At 42.2% G+C, this 19,449-nt stretch overlaps 1 protein-coding gene across 9 annotated transcripts in view; it reads left to right on the forward strand.

Moving 5' to 3' along the window:
* The window catches only part of IKZF3 (IKAROS family zinc finger 3 (Aiolos)), a 105,327-nt gene extending 86,121 nt beyond the window's left edge, over positions 1–19,206 (forward strand). For 5 of the 9 annotated variants that reach the window (XM_011998990.1, XM_011998992.1, XM_011998993.1 and 2 more), the window contains 2 exons: positions 6,396–6,512; positions 17,655–19,202. In XM_011998990.1, the coding sequence (XP_011854380.1) occupies positions 6,396–6,512; positions 17,655–18,358 (821 nt within the window). In that variant the 3' untranslated portion in view covers positions 18,359–19,202. Of the gene's footprint in view, positions 1–5,929; positions 6,279–6,395; positions 6,513–17,654 lie in introns of those variants that run through there. The other 4 variants (XM_011998991.1, XM_011998994.1, XM_011998995.1 and 1 more) reach the window with 3 other exon arrangements.
* The last annotated feature ends 243 nt before the right edge of the window (positions 19,207–19,449 follow it).

A 19,449-nucleotide genomic window follows, 5' to 3' on the forward strand; every position in this document is an offset into this window, starting at 1 on the left:
GTGAGCTGAGATCGTGCCACTGTACTCCAGCCTGGCAACAGAGCAAGACTCCGTCTCAAAAAAAAAAAAAAAAAAATTAAAATCAAAATTAAAAAAAAAAAGTCACAAGTGATATTTAGTCCAAGTTTCTACACCAGGCATCACAAGTGACACCATCAAAATATTCCAATTCTGTCTTAATGGAGTATATATGAAAAGAAGGAAAAATATAGAAGACCATGGACTGCATTTTCTCATTAGCTTGATTATTATTTCAGAAAGAGACTAACAGCTGGTATAGAGATTCATTTAGCCTCATTTCACACAAATTATGAACACTTGGAGCAGGAAATATTTTTGTGTAACAATGAGTTCTAGCAATAGTAATATTTTTAAGTAATTGAATAATCACATCTATTTATGAATCTAGGACTCCAAACCTTTCATCTTCGATAGCTCTTCAAGCTAATACAAGCATGAGGGCTTCAGAATAACCTTATATTTTTACCAACTTAGCAGACCAAAGAAAATGTTTAAAAATTTTTAAGTTTGCTTCCCAGCACTTTGGGAGGCCGAGGCGGGTGGATCACGAGGTCAAGAGATGGAGACCATCCTGGCTAACACGGTGAAACCCTATCTCTACTCAACATATAAAAAAAATTAGCCAGGCGTGGTGGCGGGCGCCTGTAGTCTCAGCTACTCGGGAGGCTGAGGCAGGAGAATGGCGTGAACCCAGGAGGCAGAGTTTGCAGTGAGCCGAGATCGCGCCACTGCACTCCAGCCTAGGCAATAGAGCGAGACTCCATCTCAAAAAATAAAAAATAAAAAATTCTATCTCACAGGTAGTATTCATTTTACTTGTTCAAAAAGGCAACAGTTTTATGAAACTTTTTTGTTAGAACCTGCCTCTGTCTTTGATACCAATCTCTTGTTAGACAATTCCTATTGCGTAATAACACCACTTTGTTTCACTCTCCTTTAGCTACTGACTGACCACACCATAGAAGAGACAGGAAGCAATACCTCTTGTTTAAGCTCCACTTAACGCTTCAAGATCTAATGAAGGATTTTGAACAAAAACAAAAGCACAGCACAATTACACAGTTAAACCTCCAATGACTTTCAGATAGAAATTGTATCATGGAAACGGTTAACTAAAACCAAATATTAAGACTTATACAGGGAATAAAGGTAGTAACTTATTCTGTAATTGTGACTTTGTACTACATTTTATTATTTTTTCAGCACGTCTTTAAAATAACTTTTCTAATGAAAATTAGTATATCTACTATTTAGTAGGCAAGCGATGTGAAGGGAATTTGATCCACAATGACAGTCTTACTCATTCTGTTCTCACTCGTGAACCAAATGTGCAAATTGTTCCTTGCCACCATTCCATATTCCCCACACCCACCCCTTGCAGCATTAAACCGCCAAACACCACCCAGGACGGATTTCCTATTTCGTCATTTAAACCCATTATCTTGTTCCCTTACTATCTTGCCAAACTGGTTTCCCTCCACTTACATTTCTGAGACATGATGTAGCAAGATAACAAGTCTAGACTGTTTGTATAAATAGACAGTTGGGTCCTAAAGTTGGAGAAAAGGACCAAAAGCTAATAGTCCTCTTTTGTTTTATTTTCAGTGCACTGCCTAAACCACTCAGTAATCCCAAAGAGCTTGTCCAGTTACAAAGCATTTCTTTGTGTATGTGTGATGTGTGTGTGTGTGTGTTGTTGTTATTGTTGTTGTTGTTTAGAGACAGGGCTCACTCTGTTCCTCACACTGGAGTGCAGTGGCAAGATCATAGCTCCCTGGGCTCAAGCAATCCCCCCGCCTCGGCCTCCCAAAGTGCTGGATTACAGGCGCAAGCCATGGCACCTGGCTCTCTGTGTTTCAAAGGGCGCTCATTTTATAGTATCGTACATCAGCTCTTCAACGAGTGTGAGGCAAAAGACTAACAGTTTAGGAAAGAAAATGAGAATGCCATCTTCAATTGAGAACTAGCCTTTGCCTAACTTATCAACTAGAAAACAAGGTTAATTCAGTGAAGATCAACAGAATCACTAGAGTGTGTTCACATGTACAATGAAGGTGGAACTCTTGTAGTTAATATGTCGAGTGAATGACCCAGAAAGAGGGTGTGGGTGAACAGGAGTCCTCTAGATTCATTTCAGAGGATTTCTTTCAATCTCATCGGAGTTGTAGAAATGGGAAAGTCTCCACCCATGCCTCAAATATGCCCATCCATGAACGCTGCAGAATTTTATGTTTTCAAATGTCAGGCATTTGGTCACTGATTTACAGAGTAATGTTTATCTGGAAATGACTCTCAAGACCAGTTTGGTGGGTAACGAGGAATAAAAGGTGATGTTATCTCAAAAGTCTGCCATTTAGTGACCTGCCCTAATTACAGTTATTTAGGTCAATGTGTCCACACTTCAGCATCCTCCCAAATAGAGGATGTTGATTACGTGTCCTCAGAAGGCTGTTCGTTGTAATTGACATTGACTTCAGTAAAATGTAGACAGCAACTGTTGGGAAACAAATGGGAAAACTAGATGGGTAGCACCATGCTTGGGGTAATTCCTGGGTAATGATTTGGCAGTGAGAGGAGGGACCACAAGACAGTAATAAGAACAATGGTAAAATGGGCATAAAAGGTAAACATTCCCAGAATACTGTTTTTCATTCTTTTTTCACTGTAAATCTTTTTGCTGATAACTGCAGGGTTGAGGGGAGGCTTACTTAGATTTAACCTTCCCAAAATTGCTGGAACCAGGATGAATGTTCCTAGTCAAAGCACAAACTTAGCTACCTCTCCCCTGATTCTAAGAAAAAAGTCTCCTTCTAACAGCCCCAGGAACTTACTGCAAATTCCAAGCTTTGTCTTTCATCTCTCTACTCTTGGGGCTCTGGGTAGTGCCACATCTGGTGGTGGTTTTGTGTGAAAGGAAATAATATATATAAATAATTTCCTGTTTGGTCATTTAAACCTATCCCTGTGCTGGACAGAATTTGACCCACTTCACTCAATAGCAGTGTCTTGTGGCTGAAGTGCCCGTTATTTACAACTGCTGGTCAGCCGGAGTCAATTGAGTACTTTCGCACTAGCCCGAAAGCCACTCAGGCCCCCTATTCTGACCCTTACTGTTTTCATTTACACAAACAGTTGTTAATAGCTTCACTGAAGGCTATGATTTATTTCTTTAGAGCCTAGAATTATTTTTGACAAGAAACTCACTGTCTAGTAAATATTGTCATTATTATCACACTATTATCGTCCTCTTCTCTTTCTCATTTTTTGAAGCTGGATTTCTTTTTCTTTTTAAGAGATGGGATCTCACTGTGTTGCCCAAGCTGAACTTGAACTCCTAGGCTTAAGCCATGCTCTCACCTCAGCTTCCTGAGTAGCTGGGACTATGGGCTAGTGCCATCACACCTGGCAGAGGCAGATTTTATTTTATTCTGGGAAAAAAAAAAAAATGCTGAGCTTTGGCAGGGTGCAGTGGCTCACACCTGTAATCCCAACACTTTGGGAGGCTGAAGTGGGAGGACTGCCCGAGGCCAAGAGTTGGAGACCAGCTTGAGCAATATATTGAGACTAATAATTTTTTTTTTTTTAATTAGCCAGGCATGGTGGCTTTAGACTGTAGTTGCAGCTATTTTGGAAGCTGAGGTAGAAGGATTACTTGAGCCCAGGAGGTTTAGCCTGCAGTGAGCTGTGATCTTGCCACTGCACTCCACCCTGGGTGACAGAGTTGAGACCCTGTTTCAAAAACAAGTAAATAAATTAACTAATGAAAACTGAGCTTTATAATGTATTGTATAATGACTAACATATAGTTTTTTAATGCCACTAATAAAACTAGAAATATTTAATACTTTGGGGCTTGTTTTCTTTTTAGACAGAGTCTCACTCTGTCACTCAGGCTGGAGTGCAGTGGCACTATTAGGTTGGTGCAAAAGTAATTGCGGTCTTTGCAGTTACCTTTAATGGTTCACTGTAACCTCAAACCCCTGGGCTCAAGGAACCCTCCCACCTCAGTCTCCCAAGTAGCTAGGACTACAGGTGCATGCCAACATGCCCGGGTAATTTTTTAAAATTACTTTTTGTAGAAACAGGATCTTGCTATATTGCCCAGGCTGGTCTCGACTCCTGGCCTCAAGCAATCCTCCTGCCTCAGTCTCCCAAAGCACTGGGATTACAGGGGTGAGCCACTGTGCCAGCCACTACTTGCTTTTTACTCTAATCCCTTAAACTAATTTCAATTTATTCTTCCTTAGACATAATAAAAATGTATGGATAATTCATTCTAGTTTGGATCTCCTGAGGTGTTTTTGAGAAAACAGAGACAAATGTTTACAGCATCACAATATGTTTGCCCAGGGCAGGTGTGGGCAAACTGTGGCACTCTAGGCAAAGGCAGCCAGTGACCTGTTTGTGTACAGGGGTTTTTATGTTTTTAAAAGGCTGTGGAACAGAAAAACAAAACAAAAACAAAGAATATAACATAGAGACTATATGTGTCTGACAAATTTTTGAAATTTACTGTCTGGCCCTTTATAGAAAAAGTTTGCTGATCCTGGCTCAGGCTAGCATCATGTGTTAAAATGTCAAGCCTCGTATTTAGAGCAGCTGGTATCTCTTTGAACTTTATTTTATTTATTTATTTATTTATTTTTTGGAGATAGAGTTTTGCTCTTGTTGCCCAGGCTGGAGTGCAATGGTGCAATCTCAGCTCACTGCAACCTCCGCCTCCTGGGTTCAAGCAATTCTCCTGCCTCAGCCTCCTGAGAACTGGGATTACAGGCATTCGTCGCCACACCCGGCTAATTATTCGTATTTTTAGTAGAGATGGGGTTTCTCCATGTTGGTCAGGCTGGTCACGAACTCCCGACCTCAGGTGATCTGCCTGCCTCGGCCTCCCAACGTGCTGGGATTACAGGTGTGAGCCACTGCGCCCGGCCCTCTTTGAACTTTAGACATAAATTTGGGCACTGCCTGCTGAATTGAGGTAAATTATATTGATTACAGTTTACTATTTTAGTCTATTAGATATTGCCACTATTTATGTACTCTTCTTCTAGTAGTTCTCACTTCTGGCTGCATTTTAAAATCACCTGGGGAGCTTTAAAATATTCTTGCCTAGGCCCCTGTACCAGAAATCCCGATGTAATTGATCTGAAGGGGGGCCTGGGCATAGGTATTTCTTACATGCTATTCAGGTGATTCTAATGTGCAGCCAGGTCTGAGAACCATCACAATATGTTTGGTTCACCACTCACAGGTCTATTTGTGGATGGGCAATTAGCCCATATTCATAGGCAGGATTTTTTGTGTTTCGTTCGTTTGTTTCTTTGTTTTTTGAGACGGAGTTTCGCCCTTGTTGCCCAGGCTGGAGTGCAATGGTGCCATCTCGGCTCACTGCAACCTCTGCCTCCCAGATTCAAGCCATTCTTCTGCCTCAGCCTCCCGAGTAGCTGGGATTACAGGCATGCACCACCATGCCAGGCTAATTTTGTATTTTTAGTAGAGACAGGGTTTCTCCAGGTTGGTGAGGCTGGTCTCGAACTCCGACCTCAGGTGATCCACCCACCTCCGCCTCCCAAAGTGCTGGGATTACAGGCATGAGCCACCGCGCCCAGCCCATAGGCAGTTTTTATTCACATTTGTATTAGAAATTCAATAGAGATGCGTTATACAAATTGTTCTTTAATTTCAAGGCAGAAGTGTTGCTTAGGGAAATTTTAACTGAGACTATTTTCAAATGGGAAGAGCATATGAAACAGATAATACAGAGCACAGAGAAACAGAATATGAAAGATAGGAACTGAGAGGAGCGTGCTGAAAAAAAAAAAAAGAAAAAGAAAAAGAAAGAAACCACTCAGAATTTCAATACACAAATCACTGAGTAGATGTCTTGCTATCTGTGTGAGTGTATCTGTTTTCAAAAGTGCTGTTAACATAAACAGAGCAGTAAATCTGGGGCACCATGCTTTTTTTTTTCAAAGTTGTTAAGAAGAATTATATCAGTCTGCAGGTGTCACACGCAGTTACTCAGAATCAGAAAGAAGGCTGATCGGGGGTTAGAAGATCTCCATCTATCTATCTTTTTGCAACCAACCACGTCCAGGCTGTTTATTTAATACTTCCTCTTGCTAATGAAGGTACTGGTTGGGGATGGGTCGAGCTTTCCCATCTCGGCATAAGACTGCAAGATTTGAATGTGCCCTGGTGTCGGCTTCACTGACCACAGCAGGTACCCCAGGCAAGAATCTGAGCAGTTATAACAGGTAACAACAGTAGAGTGTGCATCCAACTTCGGACACTTCTCCTTCCAGTTTATTTCCTTTTCCCCCCATGTACCAATGTGTTCTTTTCTCTCTTCTTTTTATATTTTTCCAAACCAGCAAGTGCGGAGGCAAGACACATCAAAGCAGAGATGGGAAGTGAAAGAGCTCTCGTACTGGACAGATTAGCAAGCAATGTGGCAAAACGAAAAAGCTCAATGCCTCAGAAATTCATTGGTAAGAATACAAACCTTTTTCCTGCTGCTGTTAGCAGATAGTTTGAATGAAATAACATAGGATGCTTGCTACACAAGTCCCTTCCTAACTTAACCTCTGTTAAAATAATTAGTTTTTCATTGCGTACTTTTATTCTTCGTGGTTCATTTTGATAGCTCTAGAAAATGGAATAAAAGATATTAACTAAAGCATCATCATGACAGAAGACCGGAGTATTTGATATATAATTTCCTAAATGGACGTGATGTTTAAAATCCTGTTCCTTCCTCTTTACTCTGAATGACATATGTTGCATGAGAGAGTTTATGTAATTTATACCAGTAAGATGTTCAAGATAGCATTTTTGTAATCTTTTGTAATTATATTTTACAAGTTGGTTCGTTAGCATGCTCAAACTTTTTTCATGCTCTAAAACATATTGCCATATTTTCTTGAATTTGATTGAGAATTGGCTTTCAGGGAAAGTGGTTGGGCAAACATAGATTTATATAACAAGGTTTGATTTAATCATTTGTCTTACTGGAGTTAATTTTTATGCCATTGGTTTTCACATTGTCAAAAAATACAGCAGGATGAGATGGCTACGAAATAATTATGTTCATGAAGTGTTAGGACCTCCAAATGGCAGAGATATTTTGCTGAACTCTCCCAGATGTTTACATAAATGTGACCATGATATTTAAAATAGATTTGTATTTGTGAAGTAGACGACTGAAATTGAATATATCCGTTTTGCTATAAATTGAAAGTTGGTGATATTGAACAAAAATAGTTATCACATGAAAATAGACCTCCCTCAACATCAGTAATATTTTAGAAACCTGTCTCAGTCTCTTTTTCCAAAGCTGCTTGTAGCTGTTGATTTTTTATTTCAGTCCTTTTGTATTTATTCTTCTCAATAGCTCTTACAGATAATAAGTTGCCTGCCTAATCTGACTAAATTTGATTCTGGTATAGATAATGTTTTTATAAGCAAACATTCTATGTGAATTATAGAGGTATATTGAAAGAACACATATATTTCAAAATTACCTAATTTGGTATTTCTGCCTATTTATTTTATTTTGACTAGCTGAAAGGTTTTTGTGCACTTTTAGTCACTTTAAGAATAAATTGTGTCAGAGTAAAGTTGGTGTATTTCAGTTGAGGGAGATCCCCTCCTCCTTGCTGTCCTCCCTCCCCTTGGTGAAAGATGTCAGGGGAGCATGTAGTGACTTCCATTTAGAGTTTAGGCACAGTAAACAAATGGTGAGTTTAAGACATTATCTAAAACATTGCCCATGTATCTTTTGGGCTTTACTTACGTGAAGAGGTTCTGACTGGAGTACAAAAAAAGCTTGCCTCATTATTCTGAGTGTATTTTAATTTGGAGAAAGTTGTGGGTTTTGTTTGTTTTGAGATGGGGTCTCACTCTTCGGCCTAGGCTGGTGTACAGTGGTGCAATCATAGCCTCGAACCCCTGGGCTCAAGAAATCCTCCCACCCCAGCCTCCCAAGTAGCTGGAACTATGGGCACGCACCACCAGGCTCAGCTAATTTTTAAACTTTTTGTGGAGATGGAGTCTCTTTATGTTACCCAGGCTGGTCTGGAGTAAGTTTTGACTCTAGAAATGACTGAAGCCGACATGAGGAGGGACATCACAGGGAGAGCTGGGCAAGAAAAAAATGTAAAGCGACTTAATTTCTTTTTTTTGTTGTTGTTGTTGTGACAGAGTTTCACTCTTGTCGCCCAGGCTAGAGTACAATGGTACAATCTTGGCTCACGGCAACCTCTGCCTCTGAGTTCAAGTGATTTTCCTGCCTCAGCCTCCCAAGTAGCTGGGATTACAGGCATGCACCACCATGCCCAGCTAATTTTGTATTTTTAGTAGAGACGGGGTTTCTCCATGTTGTTCAGGCTGGTCTTGAACTCCAGACCTCAGGTGATCCGCCCACCTCCGCCTCCCAAAGTGCTGGGATTACAGGCATGAGTCACCGCTCCTGGCCACGACTTAATTTCAATCCAGTTGTGGTCAATGCATTTTGGTCTAAGAGAACTAAGTTTGAGAGACAGTCCCTAATATTTACAGTTGCCCCAAACCTATAGTTTAACTAAAGCCCTACTTAACATAATCCAAGTTGCTTTGGTATTTCATGGGTTCAAAAATACAGCATGCTTCCTATGTGCAAATTCATGCCATTTTTCCTGCTGCCTCGGGGATCTGTTTCGTTTGTTTGCTACTATTGCAACCCAGAGGATTTTCACTTCACCACTTCCAGACTTGTGAGAGATGCTGATCTTGTAGGTGCTGATTTCTCTCATCTTCTGAACCATCGCATTCTCTCCGTGCTGGAGTCAGAAACCTAGGAGAGTTAGCTCTTGATTGAGCTGAAGTAGCAACTTCGGGGCTTCAGGGCCCAGAGTAACCGGGGGAATTTTTTTTTTTTTTTGTAAATTGTGGTGTAGTGCAATAAGAAGAGTACTGGATTAGAAGCTAAAAGACCCAGGTTCTGATCCTAGCTCTGTCATTTCTTAACTGTGTGTTTAGACAAATCACGTAACCTTTCTGGGGCTCTCTTTACTCATCTGTGAAATGAGGAGACTGAATAGGTGATGAAGTGACCAGGAAGGTTACTCCCATGTACAAGTCTGTGAGATTAATTAGAAAGGAAATAAAAGGCAGCAACTATTGATACCACTGTGTGTTTAGAAAGCCCATGTGTGTAACTTCAGATAACCTTTTTCTCAAGGCGATACAGATATGGTGTATATGCTATACACCATATCCTAGGTTTTTAGGGTCTTTTTTTGTTTTTTTTTAGGAAGATGGTATAAATCTGAGAATCTAAAACACAGTTGCATTAGCCCGACATTCATCTGTTTTACTTAGGGCAGTACTACTTGTTCATTCACTCTTTCGTCCATTCACTCATCATACAGAAGGTTAAGAGTTCCTGTCGTATATATGGTATTCTTGTTCTTGGGCACTGTTCTAATCTTCTTGCATTAACTTGTATCCTAAACTTTTGTTTGAAAGGTTTTTTAAAAATAAAAATAAAAGAAACCCCTTAAATTATTTAACTGAATAAACCTTTGTGATAGAAAATAGTAATGTCAGCGGAGGGAAAAGTGAACATTATCTGTGACACTGTGCAGTGTATTAGATGAAGTGATGTAAAACGTGGGGCTACTGTTTTCTCTCCATCTCCCCTTGCCTCGCCTCACCTCTCCTCTCCTGTCCTCTTCCCTCTCCTTCCCTCCCCTCCTCTTCCCTACTCTCCTCCTCTCCTCCTCTTCTCTCCTTTCTCCTATATTTCCTCTCCAAGGCACTGTTTTTTGAAGATTCAGCTGCCAGAGTAATGGCAATGGGTAAGGTGTGAAGGAAGAATGAGTCATTCCCTTTAATCCTTGCTGACAGTTGCACAGCACTCAGACCAGCCTTGACTTCCCTGACCTCTTGAACTGTGAGGGTAAAGGTGAAATTAGACCATCAGGTCAGCCCGCTTCTATCTCAGGCAGGCTGGAGATAATTACCAGTAGAGAACACTTTGCATCCATTAGAGATGAACTGGGGAAGAGGGACAGATTGGATCAAGTCTAAATGTATTTTGAAACACAAACATGCTCTCAAGTCAGAGAAAAATAATTTTTTTTTTCTAATTTTCCAAGAAATTTTGTATGGCTTTGTTTCAAATGGGAAAAAAAGTGGACACACATCCATCAGGAATCACCATCTTTACACTGTCAGAATAATTCTGTTTAAGTTGTTGTTTTCAAAGGACAAGAAGACATTCCTTTGCACATACTGTCCTTTAGGGGATTTCCTTTCTCTGAATCTTGTTCTCCTGTTATAAACTTGTTTGACTACACTTCAAACTAGGCCATCCTCAAATACTTGGCTCAAAATGGATTTCTCTCTTGGATGGAGAAGAAAAATGACTACATTTCTGCATATTTCTCCTGATTTTTATTCTTTCCCAAAAAAACAGATGTTATTCAGACCAAAGTGGTTACCATAGCATCTCCTTATTTTAAAAGTTTTATGTATTACTTTATTAAAGGAAGTTTTCATATCGAAAACATGAAAAAAAGATCTCACTCACCTGTGGTAAACATGTTAATGAGGTTTTGACACTTCAACAAACTATCGGATCTCCCTGTGAAGTAACTAATGAGAAATTGCCTGCTTTGGTTAACAGCAACAGGAAGCAGTTTTAATACCTGTTTCTAAGAGAAAAAAAAGTATTTTTCCAACCCCTTCCCAAAGGCCTGATGTCCATAATCCTGTAAGCTTTACAATGTCATAGTATTTTAGGGATATTAGGAACCACCAGTGAGGCTCTTCCATGGAAGGAAGGAGGATCAGAGAGGTGGAGTGACACAGCTGCAGGTGACAGAGTAGCGCCAGACCTCGGCCTATAAGGCACTGCAGTCCAGGCCCTTCCTTCCCCAGGAGGTGACCAAGAGCAGTGCATGTCATGTGGGGGGCTTTGGACAGCGAGGACTCTGGTCATTGAAAGTTGGTGGGAGAGGCCAGGTGCAGTGGCTTACACCTGTAATTCCCCACTTTGGGAGGCCAAAGCAGGTGGATCACTTGAGGTCAGGAGTTCAAGACCAGCCTGGCCAATATGGTGAAACCCTGTCTCTACTAAAAATACATAAATTAGCCAGGTGTGGTGGTAGGTGCCTATAATCCCAGCTGTTTGGGAAGCTGAGGCACAAGAATCGGTTGAACCCAGGAGGCAGAAGTTGCAGTAAGCTAAGATCGCATCAGCCTGGGCAACAGAGCAAGACTCTGTTTCAAAAAAAAAAAAAAAAAAAAATTGATAGAAAAAAACCCCTTGAAGAAGGGCCATAGTTCTCCCTCAAGGGTGATCCTCTTTAGAAAAGAACAGTCTTCCCTGGTGACTCCATGAGAACAGATGACATCCACACAGCACTTCCCAGTGTCTCACAGAGGACAAAGACTTCTGCAGCGACCAAATGTGGTCTCCAGATCAGCTTTCCCCAGCGCCACCCCCACAGCTCTCTCTGTTCTTTCCTCCTTCCTGTTTCTTCTTGTTCTCTGGCTCCCCTCTGTTTTCCACCTCCTGCAAGAAGTGTTAGTTTCACTTAGGTTGAGATCAGAGCCATGATGATGATTGGATATTCCATTTTCCTGCCTTTTTTGTTCATTTGCTTTTGGATGTGTGCTGATAGTAAGAGTGAGGGAGAACACTTGTGGGAAATTATATGACGCAGCAGCAAACACATTTAAGTGACCTGAAGAACTTTAAGACTTAAAGCCTGAATCTTTCACCTTACCGCATCATGGTGACTATAAATACTGGATTTCTGTTATTTTTCTAAAGGTTCGATCATTTTGCCCACCTCTTCAAAAAACCTTTCAATGGCTGCCAATGGAATCAAATCCAAACCATTCAGTCAGGCCTTCTGAGCCCTCCACAATCCGTCTCCAACTTACCTCTTCTAATTTTATCATTTCAGTCAACCAGTCCTTTGCTTCAGCACAGTGAACTCCTCCTCCCTCTTCTGTGTAATATCTCACTCCTGTCTGAATGCCCTCCCTCATGAGCCAGGCACAGTGGCTCATGGCTGTAATCCCAGCACTTTAGGAGACTAAGGCGGGAGGATCACTTGAGCTCAGGAGTTTGAGACCAGCCCAAGTAACATAGTGAAACTCTGTCTCTGCAAAAAAAAAAAAAAAAAAAAACAAAAAATTAGCCAGGCATGGTGGCATGGGCCTGTGGTCCCAGCTACTTGGTGGGCTGAGGTGGGAGTATCGCTTGAGCTCAGGAGGTTGAGGCTGCAGTGAGCTGTGATCACGCCACTGCAATCCCACCTGGGCAACAGAGTGAGACCCTGTCTCAAAAAAAAAAAAAAAAAAAAGCACACATTGTCCACATTCCCATACCCCTGTGTTCTCTCTCTGCTCCATCCTCCCTCTGCACTCCAGGAAAGTTTACTAGTCTGCTTCTTCTTATAGATATGACTGTCTCCACCACCGTCACTACCACCACCTCTGATTTCAAGGAGACTTTAAAGAATAGATGAATCTTTGCCCCATATTAAGTGTGGCATATTTGAGAAGTAGTTCAGTTTTCTCTTTCCACTCTCTTGGCTACTCTATGTTTTGTTCTAGCACGTAGCATTAAGGATACTGATTTGTTATGAAATGGTGTAAATGCTGCATCTCCTCTGTTGGATTGCAATTTTGTTGTATTCCTCAAATCACCCAACATGGTGCTAAGCAAATAATGAGAATAGAGTGCTCACACATGCCTGGCACTGTTAAACACCTTATAGACATCATAACAACTCTGCGCAGCACATACTTCTTGAATGCATGTGCTGGTTCATGTGGAAAAAAGCAGTTGCTGCCACTAAGCCCCCTTTCTCTCTGCTATGGGAACCGTTGCAGCAGAAAACTTAAAGTCACTGCTGGTGGTGGGGCTGTGCAGCCACAGGCAAGGTAGCAGCCATGTTAACAGCAGTTAACACTCAAACATATACTGGGATATGTGGGCTCTTGGATTACATCCTGGTTCTCTGTTCACCAACTGAGCAATCTTGGAAAGTGAATCAACCTGTTTGTGCTTATGTTCTTCATCTAAGAGATGATAATTCGTACCTTAAAAGGTATCATACAAAAATTAGCCAGGCACATGCCTGTAGTTGCAGCTACTTGGGAGGCTGAGGCAGGAGAATCACTTGAACCCGGGAGACAGAGGTTGCAGTGAGTCGAGATTGCACCATTGCACTCCAGCCTGGGTGACAGAGCAAGACCCTGTCTCAAAAAAAAAAAAAAAGGTATCAACCCCTAACAGGCTGGTAAAATGAGACAGTATGCAAAGTATCTAGGATGGCAAGGTAGATACAGCAAGGGCTTAATAAGTAGTACTTATCATTATTGGGATTATTGTGTATAAGGCATAGTGCAAGGTACTGTGAAATATAAAGACCGGAAGTAAACATATTAGGGTGGTGGGTCTTCCCCCTCAACCCTGCAGACAGCGTTCTGAATCCACTTGTTCAGTTAAGGGCCCCTTTAGCTCTAGCCTGTGATTCTGTACTTCCAAGTTGGCACTTAGAAGCCAACAACCATATGTCCTCACCACATTGCATCAGTTCGGGTCAGGTGGTTTCTTAGTTTAGAGTTAATAAAGCCAAGATATGAGAGACTGACACCTTTAAAAGGAACCACAGGTAGGGAATGGCCCACCCAGGCAACCTTAGTTTCTAAACTTAGGACTTGCTGTTGCCGTGTGTATTTTTGTTGGAAGAAGACCTCTAATTCAGCCTGAAGCTGGTATCATGAATCATTCAAAGGCGTGGTGTGATTTTGACTAGAAGCTGGACCAGATGCTCTGTGCAGGTTTGGAAGCAGTTACACTTTTGTGGTTTGACTAACCTTTTTTATGAGTGTGTTACTAAAGAAACGTGAGCTGTTGGCTTTTCAATTACTGTAGTTTACCCTTTCTGAGTTTCATACACATTGAGTCATCGTGTCTACAGGTGACTGATAATCATCTGCACTGCTCAAGTTACCGTAACTCGGAGACGAGGGGATCTGATGATTGCAAGTTGCATGCACGTGAACATCTGAGGCTGCCCCGTCTCCTTAACAATGAACAATGGTCTGTGTTAACTACAGAATTTAGTCACATATTTCCACTCATCCAGGGGTTTATTTTCCTCTTAATGTTTTGCCTTTTACAATTTTAGCACTCAGCTGTTTTCGGACATATGCTGCAGGTGGTATAGATTATGAAATTGCAGGCCTCGTTAAATAAAGCAAACCCTTGGGAGAAAGGATAAAATCAGAGTTTGCGATGGGCCTACCCCACCCAGAAACCTTCTGGAGCCTGTTAGGTGAAAAGAGAAGAAGTTTCTCAAGGACCCCTGGTATTTAGGGAGTTGAATAGAGACGGCCACACTGGAAAATAACCAATAACCTTAAAAAGGCCAAGAAACCGAAGTTCATCATTTCTGTGTCACATTCTAGGGAAGGAATGTCTGTGACCTTAGCTGGCTTTCATGTTCTCAGTCTTCCAGATGGCCTTGACCAAAGATATATCCAATCTGGAAACTGAAAATAAAAACCATTGATTGCTTTGGCCAAGGTCTACTCTGCTGTTGCTTCTCATTGAGTTTCCAAGACAGGGTGTTTTTCTTTGCATAATTTTTTTGCTCTCAGGTATTTATCTGGAAACTATCAGGTTGGCCTTAAGGTCAGCTGCTTTCGGGGATGCAAAGACAAATTCATCTCATGGGAATAGATCTTTTAGCTGGTTCTTTTGGCTCCAATTTCTCACTGTTCTGGTCCGTCTTACACATTGCTGTTACGTTAACCACAGCCTGCCTTTCTCAAGGGCAGGTAGCCTTGGCTTTTTGTTCAGATTCACACCCTGCAGTGGGCCATTCAGAATGCCCACCATTCGGTCTTACCGTGCGTTATCTTTTTTCAGTGTTTTCCCATTTTCAGTGTTTCCCCAAATGTAGGATGCAAATTGCCAGCAGGCACACGGGGCGCTTAAAACCTGGGTCCACACAGCAGGACAATTATTTTCTTTCCAGTTGTCTTTCAGTCTCACAGTATACTAAGGAGAAAAATTTAGACTTAATTTGATGCCAGTTGTCTTTAACACTAATCTCACACTTGGTAATCTCTGTTTTTAACAAAGGGGGAAGGGATCTTAGTCTCCAAGTACTCACAGTAGTATCCGATCAAAATTTAATGAAATGCTGTCTTTCATTGTCTTCATTTTTCGTAGTTATCTTCTACTTGTGGAAAGTGATTCTGGTTTTCCGTTTATGTTAGTGATATAAAGTTTCCTTAAAAACCACATTTATTTTAGAAAAAAAAAAAAGAAAGAAAATGTGAGCCAAATCAAACAAAGAAAAAAACCCAGGCATTTACCAAGTGTTTTCCATGTGGCAGACCCTGTTCTAAGTGCTTTCCAGTGACCCTGTGAGGTACATACGATTATCTTCACTTTACATGAGGACACGGAACACAGACAGGTTAAGTGATTTGCCCAGGGTCACACAACTGGTGACCAATGGAGCCAGCATCAAACCCAGCCCGTCTGATAGCAGAGTTTGTTCTCTCAACCACCACACTGCCCTGGTGTGTGGATATTGCAGAATGTGAAGGAAGAGCGAAGCCTGAGAAATACTGTACTTCATACTTCTTGATCGCGTTTCAGCCAGACTCGCTTACTGCACGTCCTGTGTAGTCCCACCTCTCTGCCTTCATTCCCGCACTCCCCCTCAACTAGGATGTCCTCTCCCCCTTCTCTGAAAATCTAAATTCTTCCAGTTCATCAAGACCCTTCTCAAAATTTAGATTTTCCAAGAATGTTTTCCCTTCCCCAAGTACTTCTGAAGTTTCTGCATTCCCTTAATGCCTAAATACAATTTATACCAAATTGTCTTGCCTGTGCCTGTATGTTACCTTATTATTCTTTTTACAGAACACATGTTACTTCCCTGCCTAAATGCCTCAAATGTGAACATTTAGAATAAAAAGACCTCCATAGAGCAAAGCAGTCCTTTTACAACTTTTTTTTTTTTTTTTTTTTTTGAGACAAGATCTCACCCTGCCACCCAGGCTGGAGAGCAGTGGCATGATCTCGGCTCATTGCAACCTCCACCTCCCAGGCTCAGCTGATCCTCCCACCTCAGCCTCCTGAGTAGCTGGGACTACAGGTGCTTGGCTAATTTTTGTACTTTTTTGTAGAGACGGGGTTTCTCCATGTTGCCCGGGCTGGTCTCAAACTCCTGGGCTCAAGTCATCCTCCCTCCCCGGCCTCCCAAAGTACTAGGATTACAGGCCTGAGCCACCGCACCCGACCAACTTTTAACTTATATTTTTTCTCCAGTCCGATATGTATAGGTCTTATCTTTTATCCACTAGGTTAGAGATACCTCAAGAATAGGAACTGGTTCTTCCAATCCTTTTGTTTTCTCCTGTTTTTTTTTTCTTCTTCTTCTTTTTTTATTCTTCTTCGTCTTTATTTTCATTGCTGAATCCTTTACCATATGGCAGTGACACATTTTGGAATCTCAACATGCCTAGGAAACATTACAGAAGGATATGGTTTAGCAAATCTCTCCAGAATCCAAGCTAACAGAATGGAGAGGCTCAACAGTGACCTCAGCCTCACCTCCAGCACTCGGCTCTCCTTCCTTGCTTTCTGTCCCCTCTCCCCACCACTTACCACTGAGCACATCTGCCCTCACTGCAGCCCCCATCCCTGCCTTCCCTGTGACCAGAGAGCCTCTGTTTTCTAACACACAACACCCACACACCCCAAAGGTGGCTAAACTCTGTTTTCAAAACTTCTCAGCAGTTTGACATGAGAAATAGGAGAGGGTGACCACAAGTATATTTTTTCAGTTAAGTGTGAGATAGACCCTAATGATCACATGTGTATCAGAGATATACTTGCCAAGCAAAGGAAGAGAAACACACTTTAGGAAAGGGACAAAGACCATGATCTCTTCTCAAGAAAACTTTTCTCAAACTTTCTACATTTGAAGCTCTTTCACTTCAGTCTCAGTCAGCCAGGACTGGTGAGTTTGGGGAGTAGCCAGCTGGAGTCTGGGGAGCTATTTTCTCTATCTCTGTAGCTATTTAAAAAGCTGCCGAGGTGAGGGACCGAGTGTCCCCACTCTTTGCAGCACTTCCGTCCCCCTGGCTACCTAATATTCCTGGCAGAAAATAACAAGCAAAAGCAAAATAAGAGTTGGGAGTTGACTGTGTCTTAAGAGATCGTGAACTATAGCAGAAGCCCCAGGCTCCCATGGGCTGGTAGCTCCCTTGTCCCTCTAGCCCCATCCTAGCGTCCTGCTTATTTCCCTCCTTTCTTGAGGGCTCCCCTCTGACATGCAGAGTGGGCATACCTTACCATGTGGCCTTCACTGAACCACATCTCTGCCCCTCCCTTCTGCCTGCTGGCTTTATTTTAACCATCCAAACACGTTGCTGCCAACCAGTGTCCCCTGAGATAGCACAATGGGAAACCATTCTGCCAGACTTGGTCTTCTTGAGCAGCAGGCAGCTCCACTTTTCTCCCTTTCTGAGGTCTCTAGAAAATATTTACAAACTCTCTGCCTTGACAGCGTTCCCTTTGTAACCCTTTCTGTCACTTGTTCCAGGTGAGAAGCGCCACTGCTTTGATGTCAACTATAATTCGAGTTACATGTATGAGAAAGAGAGTGAGCTCATACAGACCCGCATGATGGACCAAGCCATCAATAATGCCATCAGCTATCTCGGCGCTGAAGCCCTGCGCCCCTTGGTCCAGACACCGCCCGCTCCCACCTCGGAGATGGTTCCAGTTATCAGCAGCATGTATCCCATAGCCCTCACCCGGGCTGAGATGCCAAACGGTGCCCCTCAGGAGCTGGAAAAGAAAAGCATCCACCTTCCAGAGAAGAGCGTGCCTTCTGAGAGAGGCCTCTCTCCCAACAATAGTGGCCACGACTCTACGGACACTGACAGCAACCATGAAGAACGCCAGAATCACATATATCAGCAAAATCACATGGTCCTGCCTAGGGCCCGCAATGGGATGCCACTTCTGAAGGAGGTTCCCCGCTCTTACGAACTCCTCAAGCCCCCGCCCGTCTGCCCAAGAGACTCCATCAAAGTGATCAACAAGGAAGGGGAGGTGATGGATGTGTATCGGTGTGACCACTGCCGCGTCCTCTTCCTGGACTATGTGATGTTCACAATTCACATGGGCTGCCACGGCTTCCGTGACCCTTTCGAGTGTAATATGTGTGGATATCGAAGCCATGATCGGTATGAGTTCTCGTCTCACATAGCCAGAGGAGAACACAGAGCCCTGCTGAAGTGATTATCTGGTCTCAGGGATTGCCCCTAAGTATTCAGCATCGTTTCTAAAAACCAATGACCTCACCTAACAGATTGCTCTCAAAACATACTCAGTTCCAAACTTGTTTTCATACCATTTTTAGCTGTGTTCACACGGGTAGCCAGAGAAACACTGTCTTCCTTCAGAAATTATTCGCAGATCTAGCATATTATTACTTTTGTGAAACCTTTGTTTTCCCATCAAGGACTTGAATTTTATGGAATTTGAAAGCCAAAAAGGTATTTGGTAATCATTATCTTCTACAGCAATGGAATGAGTGGTCCTGGAGATGTGCTACATGAGACATTCTTTCTGAGATATATCAACCATATGTGGAAAAGCCTTTCGGTCATACGTGCAAATCCACAAAGAGGAAGAGCTGACCAGCTGACCTTGCTGGGAAGCTTCACCCTTCTGCACTTCACAGGCTGAAGGGTTATGATCTAATCTCCCTAATCTAAATGACAGTCTAAGAGTAAGTAAAAGAACAGCCATAAAATAAGTATCTGTTAGGAGTAACTGAAGACCCCATTCTCCAAGCATCAGATCCATTTCCTATCACAACATTGTTTTAAAATGTCATCTGATGGCACTTCTGCTTCTATCCTTTACCCTCCCATATCCAGTGAAAAGCTGAGCTGCTTTGGGCCAAACCAGTTGTCTATAGGAGAAAATCTATGCCAGATGAACTGATGGTTTTAAATATAGACCATCACCGAAACTCCAGAAATTTGTCCACTGTGGATGATGACATCGCTTTCCTTTGGTCAAGGTTGGCAGAGCAAGGTTATAAAGGGGGAAATGGTTTGGCAGCACCAACAGAAAACAAACAACCAAAAAACAGCTACCTAAAACTTCTTCAAAGAGTTTATGGAGAATTGGTGATGCAGACCCAAAACAAATTTGCCAATGATTTTTTTCCACACACACACACACACAAAATCCAAAAAGTATGGCTTAGCCTCCCCCTCCCCACAGGAGAGGAATTGGAGATAGATGCCACGTGTGTTTAGATTGGAGCTGAGCTCCGAGATGGGGTGAGGAGGTATACCTCTATTGGCATCACCAATTCT

This window comes from Mandrillus leucophaeus, unplaced genomic scaffold (assembly GCF_000951045.1).
Source record: "Mandrillus leucophaeus isolate KB7577 unplaced genomic scaffold, Mleu.le_1.0 Scaffold58, whole genome shotgun sequence".
NCBI classification, from domain to species: domain Eukaryota; kingdom Metazoa; phylum Chordata; class Mammalia; order Primates; family Cercopithecidae; genus Mandrillus; species Mandrillus leucophaeus.